We start from the raw sequence: 10,797 nt of genomic DNA on the forward strand, positions 1-10,797 counted from the left end.
AAAAAAAGAAAGAAAAGAAAAGAAAAGAAAGAAAGAAAGAAAGAAAGAAAGAAAGAAAGAAAGAAAGAAAGAAAGAACAACAACAACAAAAAACAAAAACAAAAACAAAAACATTTGTGATTCAAGTTCCAAGGGATTCAACACCTTTGTCCTGATCTCAGTGGACACAGCGGGCATGCACGTGGTGGTACAGAGATGTACAGACAGGCAAAACATTCAGACACAAAACAAAATAAATAATTAAAAATTTTTAAAAATCTATAAAACACTGTCTTGGAAAACGGGACCAGGGGAGGGGGGGGGGACGTAGGAAAAAAAGGAAGAAAATCTAAACTACTAAGAAATACATTTTGGTACTACATGAATTATTCTCCACTAATTGTAAGATGATGAAAATCATAAAAATAAAAAATTTTCTTCTTCTAGGTCTCCAAAATTATCCTCACACATCTCTTTGATAACTAAGTACCGTGTAGCCTATAAAATTAATGCAGTAATATAGTGATTTATCTTTTGCTATGGTAGACAATTACAAAGTGGTAAAATATAATGAGCTAAAATAGTTATACCTTAGTACAACATCTAAAGGAATTGACTTCAACAGCTTCCCAAAGGCCTGTCGAATACGAGTTCCACTATGGACAAGCTGAACACGGCAGACATCAACACACCTATGAAAAATAATAGATAAAGCAGGTGTGGTAGTATTCCCATGTACAGTATAATCAGAGTCAAAGATATGGTCTCTCATCTGTACCTCTGTAGCAGGTCATCTGGCAAGGAAGAGGACAAAGCATGGAGACTGCTACATGCTTGCAAGCAGATATTCACATCTTCAACAAGAGCTATTATTAAAAAGGAAAAGTTAACACTCAAGTGTTAATCTAACTACCTTCTGCTAACCAATATTATTTTAAAGGTAAACAAAATTAAAACATAAGTCTCTTACTGTTGGCTAAAAGGCCTTTGGAAAATTTATGAAAAGATGGAAGGGAGAATAAAGGTGCATATGTTTCAGACTTCTTCATTAATACAGCCACTTCCAACGCCCATGTCATTAACAATTTCCTGAAACATAAAGTTGGCTTTACATTAAAACAAAACAAAAATATGACACTCTCTTCTATCAGTTTCTTTTTATTTTTCAAACAACAAAAGTAGTAATAATAATTTTTAAAAATTTTTTTAAAAGTGATCTGGAGAGGCTGCTCAGTGGACACTGCCCTTTCAAGTTTCCAGCACCCACATAAGCCACTCACAACACTGCTTCTCCAGCTCCAGGGGAATCCTACACTACAAAACTCCCAGAGCACTGTGCTCACTTGCACACAGAGAGATATAAGTAACTAAGTCTAAAGAATTCTGTTTCTGTATCATGATATTGTGTCTGAAAAGCAGCAGTCACTGGAAAAGCTCGCCAAAGTACAGCTCTGCAGGATACACAGAAATCAAGTAACAGAATCAAATCAGATGCTTCACAATGAAACTATAATCTACATTTCTTAGCCTCAAATTACAATAAATTAATAAACTTAGGAATTAAATATTATTTTTGAAAATTACTTAGGTACCTTGTGTCCTGGTTAAGATTATCTTTCTTTAGCAATATTCCCAAAAGATTTAATATAATTGAGAAATGTTTCTTTGTGGCTGTAGTTACAGTACTAATCACCGCACCATCAAATAAGGAAGGGGATGAAGAGCTAAGACTACTGGATATAAAGTGATCATGCCTGAAAAACAAAGCAGAGACCATCTTTTCAGCTGTCATCAAAAAAAGTCAGCAAGGTCAAAAATCAAAACATTCCTGCTTTTTTTTTTTTTTTAATTCTGAGGACCTGTGAGCACAGTACCTGGTACAATGGGAATACAGGGTGTAGAGCACAGCATACTGAATGGCAGGGAAGTGAACAGCCAGGTCACTATGCACAATCATCAGATTCTTACTCAGCAGTGCAAATACAGTTGGAGACAGTGCCCACATCTGCCAAGGTAAAAACCAAGTATAGTTATGGCTCCAAGAAACACACGTGCATAGATGAACAGTCTACTTTTGGAATCAAGTGTGTTTAGACACTGAAAACCTAAAAGTGATAGCCTGAAACTTGAAAATTATCTAATTCACAAAGCTGGAGTCCTCACCAAATAGTTTCTCAAGTTAGGTTTTGTAGCCAGGTGGCATCTCTGTTTAACCCAGCAACTCCTCAACTATTCCACTGTCATGAGGCATCATCAGCCAAAACAAGGAATGCCATAACAAGCTGCCTCTAATATAGCTTTCTTTAGGAAAGGATTATAGCATGGTGATGTTCACAACCACGCTGTATAATCAAGTCAGTAACACTAGTACAATGTAAGAAGGGATAGTATGCTATGTTAAGTATACCTCAATCAAGCTATTTAAAACACAAATAAGAAGCAGGTCCACAACTAAGTTTGGGGCAAAGGATCAATTAGCTGATGTCTGGTTTAAGCAAAGCCCTTTGTACTTTTTGATACCATAGAGTCTGTATTTCCTCAATCATCAGCACATTGCAAATGGCAAGGTATCTTGTTCAATGACAAAGCTAGCAATCCCGCCTCCCTGAGCCTTTTCCACCCATCTCTTTTCCTCTAGGACACAATGCTCCATCTGACCTACTGCTACATCCATTGCTATCTCTGACTAACAAATCGGAGAGCATAAACCTTCTTCAATCTATATAGGACATGAATTCCTCAAAAATAAAACAGAGGTGTAGAAGAAAGGAGTTTCCAACAGATATCAAAGGTAAGGTGGACTAGCAGGGAGGAAGGAACATCTGTGGGACAGTGCAGGCACTCTGAGCACACAAGCTGGAGAAAGCAGGCACAAGCATCAAGGTTTCTTCCTTCTCACAAAACTTTATCATTTAATACAGAACACTGCTTTCTACTAAAGTTGTTTTCAACTCTGTATGGTCCAATAGAAGGAAGAAATATATAAACTAGGTGAAGTAATTCTAAAATGAAAATCAGACAGCATAATTCCAATACTTGGGAGGCAATGGAAAAGGTGGGCAGATCTCTTTTTTTCTCACCAGTCAGAGCTATACAGCTAATTCAAATAATAAATGATGCCACATCAAATTTCTTGTATCCTTTTTGGTTTTTGTGATGATGGGATTGAAATCAAGGCAAGCACTCTGCCACTTAGTTACCTGCCCAGCCTTCTCCCTCCCACACCTATACACTGGGCATATTTCGTGTATGTTGATGACTTCATTATGACATTTTCTTTCTTTTTTTTTTTTTTAAAGTCAACATTCTTTTTATTTATTTATTTATTGATTGATTGATATGTAAGTACACTGTAGCTGTCTTCAGACACTCCAGGAGAGGGCGTCAGATCTTGTTACGGATGGTTATGAGCCACCATGTGGTTGCTGGGATTTGAACTCCAGACCTTGGGAAGAGCAGTCGGGTGCTCTTAACCACTGAGCCATCTCACCAGCCCTCATTATGACATTTTCATACACGCACAAAATGTATTCTGATGACATATCCCCTCCTGCATTACCCTCTTATTCCCTTGCACTCCTACTAATCCTTTTCTTCTCAAACTCTTCACTTCAACTGTGTCCTTTTGGTTGTTTGGTTTTGAGACTCAACAAATTTAGTAATATACTTTAGAGAAACAACATAAGCTACATCATTACCAGAGGCATACATACACAAAGTCTCTCCCTCTTCCACAACTATTAATTCTGTATATCCCCAGGAAGAGGTAAAGTATTTTTTATTTATTTATTTATTTATTTATTTATTTATATTTTTTTTATTTTTGACAGACTCTCACTGTGTAGACTGGTATCTAGATACAGGCAGGCTGGAACCTGTAATCTTCCTGTTTTCACCTTCTGGGTACTAACTGTAGACATATACTGCATCTGGCTGAATTTTTTTCCCATTTGTTATTATTACTTGGTGGGGGGTGAGCACAGAGGAAGATGAGTTAGTGCATATGCCAGACTTGGAATCTGGACTTACAGGCTGTTGTGAGCAGCCTGACAGGATGCTGGGAACCAAACTTGGGCCCTCTGTAAGAGCAGAACATTACTTGCTCTCATTAGCTGAGCCATCATCTCTCCAGGTCCTTTTTTGAAGTTAGAAAAGGGTAATCCTTCTTTCAAAAAACAACAGTAACAAAACAAAAAACAAACAAACAAACAAAAACTGGACTAAGAAGATGGTTCAGTGGGTAAAGGACAACCAGCACCCACATAAACTAGGCAAACATCTGTAATCCCAGCACTCACAAGACAAAAACAGGCTAGCTCAATCAGTGATCTCCAGGTTCAATGAGAGACCCTATCTCAAAAAAATAAGATCGAGAGCAATTAAAGAAGGTATTGAATGTTGAACACTGTCCCTGTCCCACCCTACCACCAACACGCAATTAAAATATATGAAGTTATAAATGAACATGGTGATACGTGCCTATAATCTCAGCACCTAGGGTAAGCCTGGTCTACATAGACCTCTATTACAAAGAAGAGGAAAAAGTAGTAAATGAGGGATAGAAGGGTAGAGAGAGGTTAACCATGCATGGATAGACTTTATGGCCAGGAATGGTGGTATATGTCAGTAATCCCAGGACTCAGAAAGCTAAAGCCAAGAACACAGTGAGCTCAAGGCCCACCTGGGCCATATAGCAGAACTCTGCCTCAAAACCAGAAATAATACAAAATACATAAATAACATAATAACAAAGTCTATAAAATTACTTACCCCAATTAATGAGTTTTTGGCATTTCCAATTGTAGTCAGGGCACTGAGATCAAATATAACTACAAAGTTGGCATTGTCAATGTTGAACACATGATTCTGAAAAGCCTCATGTTTAATCTCAGAACAGGCATCAGGAAGCTGGAGACTGTGTAGCAGATTGTTTAGTGCACAAGTCATTTCTCCCAAAATTAATTTATAGGCAGTCTCCAGAACAGGAATATTCTTCAAGCTGAGCACTGCTTGATAAACAGCATGAGCTACAGCAACAACCTACAAAAGAAAAATTCAGGGGAAGGGTTAAAAATCACTATCTGCATGCAGCACACTAGGGAGATGACCCTTCAAGATTTAGACACGGTCCATAACACCCAAAAGATTCATTTCAGAAGGCCAACTTTAAGAAGCCTGTATGTAGGTTACTTTTTTTTTTTTTTAATCAAAGCTCTATGAACTTATTATAAATAAAGAATGCTCTCAAACTCTGCTAATGTGAGATTTTCAAGGGGCATTGGCGAATCTTACCTTGTTTTAAAGTCAATGCTAACACATATACAAACAGCAGCTTAAGTTCCCCCTATCTACTGAGATCTGAGTCAATCTGGAGTGCCAGCTGATTAGTAACTAGTAATTTTATTTTTAATATATGCGATACTTCTGAACTTAGAAATATACTCTTCATCTGTTGCTGGATTTAGCAACTCTGTGGGTTCTTCTTTCTTCCACCCTTCTCCACTAACTATACCCTAACACTATATAAAAGAGGAGAAAAAGATAGAAAGGAAAGAGATTCCTGAAAAAAGTCAGGTGTCGTAAAGAGGGCATCATTATCCTTAAGACTACTTTCTGCTCATTAGAGATGTCAGGTTCCTTAGGGCGAGTTTGATCTGCAGTCAGGATATCTAATTTCTTCTTACTATTTCTTCTTTGTTCAAAACTACTTAAGAAAGCATGACAAACAATGACCACCACCAACAAACCAACAACCCACCCCACCTCTCAAGAGCCCTAGCATTTATAAATCCTATGAAAAGTGCCCAGAATTCCAAATGTTACACAATGGCAGAAAGTATCTGGAGCTGGCAAAATCATGCTACTGGTAGAGCACAAGACAAATCAGAGTCAGCTGCTATGGACAATCTGAAGCAGCCCCATACCTAGGATTAAAACGAAAGTACATTCTTATGTTTCCATGATTTTTAAAAGAAAACCAAAATTCCAAGACTCACTCAATTTGCCTTTGTAAGAATTTATTAAAATCAACTTAATAAAAGTAAATTATGGGTATTCTAGAAAGGTTATTAGATACCTCAGTCATGACAGTATTTAGTATGATAATAAGTATTAACCAAAAGTATTCATTGTAATCAGTTTATCTCAAGTATTATTTCACAGTGACATCAAGTATTATTTCACAGTGACATAGTCTGCTAAACAACAAAAGTTCAATGTCAAAATGAATCCACTTGCTGTTATCAATGTATTACTTACCTCTTTTTCTTTGTGGTATCGTAGAAATAGTAGTTTAGATGATGGTATAAAAAGCTTTTCTACAAAGGATGATGGGAGTTTTGTATTTATCTGCTCAACAATCTAAATGAACAAAATTTTAAAATAAGCTTACTTAAGTTACAAAAAGGCAAGGAAGAACCTTATGTGCATTGAAATTGTGCATTACAAGTGAAAAAAATGTCAACCTAAAGTTGGCAAATCTTTAAAAAGGCAAAACTAGGGAGAGAGTAAAAGGATCTGGAGATCTTTACAATTCTAAAATTGGACAGTGTCCCAGGAAGAAACAATTAGCAGCCTACAGTGAAGAAGACAGGCCATGTGTTTCTAATTACAGGAGCTGAGTACTAAATATAAAGACTCACTATTCATTAGATTTCAAAGAGAGCAGCTATATGGCTAATAAAGTAAAGAGAAATTAAAGAGAATTCATGTAAGTTTTTTTCTAAAAAAAAATCAAATATAAGCAGGTCTTTCAATATAGTCAAATATATTCTCCCATAAGGTACATATCAGAAGCACTACTGAGTCTCAGGAAAATGGGGACATGTCATAAATACAAAGTTAGACTAAAGTGAGCTACCAGACACTAAATGCAAATTGGTACTAGGAAAAAAACCATACTGGACTAGAAAAATGAGAATTATCAAAGGATTCTTTAAAATGCAAGCCCTTACTTAAAACACAAGAAGCAAAGCTCTTTCTTTCTCACATCAACTTAAAGATGTAAACAATTTAAAAACAACAAAAACAGTAATTCACATACCAATGTGAGCAAATTCAAGACTGAGATGATATAATCGGTACCACAAGTCTGGCAATTCTCCAGTTGGTCTAATCCATATGTAATGACCATGTCACAATGTATAGTCATGCTAGGATCCAAGCTGCCGAGCAAAACACCAACACACTCATTAGCAGCTGTCAACACAGCCTCAGAAAAAAACACTTGGTTTGCAGCCGTCACGCATCTCATTACTCTGTATAGAACCTGCAAATGGGGAAAACAAGCACCTTTTTAAACATTCACAAGCTTCTCTACACCACTATTTTCTATTTAATGCAGTTTCAACTCAAAAATATCTTGTTACAGTCTTGTTTGAGGTTTTGTGGGTTTTTTTGTTTTTTTGGGGTTTTTTTTTTTTTTTTGACTGAGATGAGGCAAAAAGAATAATCCATAATCCAGGCTGTCTTTACAGATGTGCACCACCACAGTTCACAGCTTAGTCCCTAATTCTTGGTAGCTAATATAGGCATCTTTAATACAACTTAAAGGGAGGGAGGGGAACTTTGCTAAAACATACTCCAAACTCCTATCATGACAAGAAATGAAGATTGTCGCCCTTGTTTTCAATTACACACTTCCTCTACTCCTGTAATTATTACAAGGTTGGATAAAAAGCTCAGTGTCTTTAATACTGTGATATACATCACAACATAGCATACTTAGGAATGTCCTACTCACACTTGCTTAAACACAGATCTTGTATTTTTAACAATCTTTTTAAGTAAATACTAAAATTGCTTTTAAACTAATAGTTTGTGTATCAGTAATCATGATAGCCAAGTGTTCTACAACTGAACCCTGGAAGTTCTTTTTCAAAATAAGAACTCCAGATATGCACAATCCTATTAAGGACCAAAAAACACAAGTAATTTCCAACAAACATAAATCACTAAACTGTTAATAGTATTTGTGTACTACATTTCTAATAATAAATGAAATTTTTGAAAAATGGAAAAGTCCATGCTACAAAGTATTACAGATCTATATCAATCAATAGTATCCAGTTGTCTTTAAAACCTGTAAAGAAGTTTCCTTAATTCTTTTCACAAAGCCAAAATTGAAGACCTTCATAACATATTCAAAATATAACTATTCTGAGAAGACTTATGTTTCTTTCCTTTTGTTTTCCATTTGAGTTAACTTTCTTTACTTCAATGACACTCCTGAAGCAACATCCTTTTATGTAATAAAAAGGGAAGAAAGAAACTAAGCTATTTTGAAGGTCTGAATTATCAACATGCAGTCTTATATGTATGTATAATCTGATACTTCTGCTAATACCCACCCACCTTACCAAGAATTACACAATATTTATCTAGCAATGTGTCCAAAGTCATGCTCCTGAAGAGTGCCTGAGCAGCAGCATGTCTCAGTCATGTAGACTATCTTCCCTGGCTGCCACTAACACATCTCCCTCCTCACTCCACAGCAGTGATCACAGCTCAGTTCTCTCTGCTAGACTGCACTGTACACTGATCACTCAAGTGCTGTGGTCTGGTCACTTCTCATACCTGGCTTTAGGTTGATATTTTTAAACAGTATCTCTTTACATCAAAGAATACACAAACATGTGACTCCTGAGTTTCATCCTCATGCTCAAAGAAAATGACCAGTTTGTTTTCACTGCAGTAGTGGGGACGACGTTCAGGACGTCCATGAAAGGCAAAAGCTCTACCACAAACTACACATTCAACCCAATAATATGACTTCTAACATTTTATAGTATATGATTCCTATTGTGTTGAAACTAAAAGGATCCTCAACTTATTTGTTTATTTGTTGTTTGAGACAGGGTTTCTCCACATAGTTCTTGTTGACCTAGAACTCACTCTGAACCAAACTGGTCTCGAACTCAGAGATCTGCATACCTCTATCTTCATAGTGCTGGGATTAAAGGCAATCACCACCATGCCAAGCAAGGAGAATCAATTTTTAAAGAAAAGATAATATTATTATTTAAAGTTTTAAAACTAGATATTAGTAAGTGCAGGTTGAAGAAAAAGCTGAATGCTTTATGAAGTGCAGGCGAGGATCAGGCAAGGCTAAAGCCTGTGCAAGGTACTAAGTTCAATCCTCGGCACTACAAAAAAACATAAGGATACATGGATCTATGAAGGAACTCCTTAAGGAAATTTCAAGGGTATGTAAGAAATCAAGATGGCCCTCTCTTGGTGAGGTGAGTTCAAGGATGGTGGCTGATAAGCAGGCTTCCCTACTTTATAGAGTAGGTAGAGACAAACACATTTAACATGTGAAGCAAATAAAGGTCAATATAGTTCAATGGGTACAGAAGGCCCTCACAATTCAACCTGGATTTTAAAAGACACTTACATCTGTTACATATGCCTCTGTAATTGGTGGACCCCGAATTGGGCTAAAGCGCTCCCCAATGCTCCTCACCACAGTACTGAACACACGGAGAAGTGCTGCCAGCTTTGGTAATGACACTGATGGAGGAGGAACATCTTCATCCACTGACTCCCCGGAGGCTACATGGCTGAGGTCCTAGATGTGAATACACAACATTCTTACTGAAGTAGTATAAGATTTGTTGTGGCTTTATCGCTATATACTGGAAATCAATCAGGAATCAAACACAACCTCTTGCATGTACTAGGCAAGCACTCGACGGTAAACTTTATTCCTGTCCCTATTTCTTTATAATCTATTCCCAGACACCCCTAACACTTTATTCATTTTGAGATAAGAGTCTTACTAAGTTGCAAAGACTTCTGGGCCTAATCGATCCTCTTAATCTCAGCCTCTGGAGTAGCTGAGACTTATCCTGTAAGTAACCCAATTCTTTAGTCAGTTAATGCTGGCAGGTTTGTCGGTTTTCCCCCCTTTAAAACAGTGCCTCACGGGCTGGTGAGATGGCTCAGTGAGTAAGAGCATCGACAGCTCTTCCAAAGGTCCTGAGTTCAAATCCCAGCAACCACATTGTGGCTCACAACCATCCGTAAAGAGATCTGATGCTCTCTTCTGGAGTATCTGAAGACAGCTACAGTGTACTTACATATAATAAATAAATCTTTAAAAAAAACAAAAACAAAACAAAACAACAGTGCCTCACTAAGCAGCCCTTGCTGTCCTGAAAATCAATATGTAGACCAGGCTGAATTCCAACACACAGAGATTCACCCAATTCTGCCTCCCAGGTGCAGGGATTAAACATGTGCTCACCCTCACCAAGCCCTAGAAAGATATTACCAATTAAGAGAAATTTTAGCCTAAAAGAGGAAATACCAAACTCCATATGTCTCAAGTTCTGTAAAGCATTCCTTACAGAACCAGATAAAATTATGAAAATGATCAGCACTGATGCAGAGAGGAATTTGAAAAAGACCAAACCTTTATGCATATATTATTGTATAAGTACAAATGGAGCAAAGTTTTGCCATTCCTATAACTGTTGACTACTAAATTCTCATTCTATATAATCTTTGACCAAAATATTAAGAATATATTAATAGCATGTACTCCAAAGGAATGAGGTTAGAAATTTAAGGAACTACTCTTATAATCTAGTTGAAAGTATAAATACACCCAGAGAGAATGAATAAAACTGGGTGTGAGAATCAACATATTTCTACAGATAATTAAGTATCAAATAAAAATGGAAAGGAGTCAGAGTGGCACACACCTTTAATTCAGTATATGGGAGGCAGCGTGATCTCTGTGAGTTCAAGACCATACTGGTCTACATGAACGAGAGGGAGAGAGAGAGAGAGAGAGGGAGAGAGAGAGAGAGAGAG

At 37.0% G+C, this 10,797-nt stretch overlaps 1 protein-coding gene across 4 annotated transcripts in view; it reads right to left on the reverse strand.

Annotated features, from left to right (window-relative positions):
• Smg1 (SMG1 nonsense mediated mRNA decay associated PI3K related kinase) overlaps window positions 1-10,797 on the reverse strand; it is a 110,437-nt gene that overhangs the window by 56,386 nt on the left and 43,254 nt on the right. For all 4 annotated transcript variants that reach the window (XM_021193999.2, XM_029538497.1, XM_029538502.1 and 1 more), the window contains 9 exons: window positions 9,374-9,547; window positions 7,022-7,246; window positions 6,238-6,339; window positions 4,750-5,019; window positions 1,854-1,984; window positions 1,572-1,733; window positions 950-1,068; window positions 758-845; window positions 570-671 (listed from right to left, as the gene is read on the reverse strand). In XM_021193999.2, the coding sequence (XP_021049658.1) occupies window positions 570-671; window positions 758-845; window positions 950-1,068; window positions 1,572-1,733; window positions 1,854-1,984; window positions 4,750-5,019; window positions 6,238-6,339; window positions 7,022-7,246; window positions 9,374-9,547 (1,373 nt within the window). The remainder of the gene's footprint in view (window positions 1-569; window positions 672-757; window positions 846-949; window positions 1,069-1,571; window positions 1,734-1,853; window positions 1,985-4,749; window positions 5,020-6,237; window positions 6,340-7,021; window positions 7,247-9,373; window positions 9,548-10,797) is intronic.

The sequence above is a fragment of the Mus pahari genome, chromosome 1 (assembly GCF_900095145.1).
Source record: "Mus pahari chromosome 1, PAHARI_EIJ_v1.1, whole genome shotgun sequence".
Taxonomy (NCBI): Eukaryota; Metazoa; Chordata; class Mammalia; order Rodentia; family Muridae; genus Mus; species Mus pahari.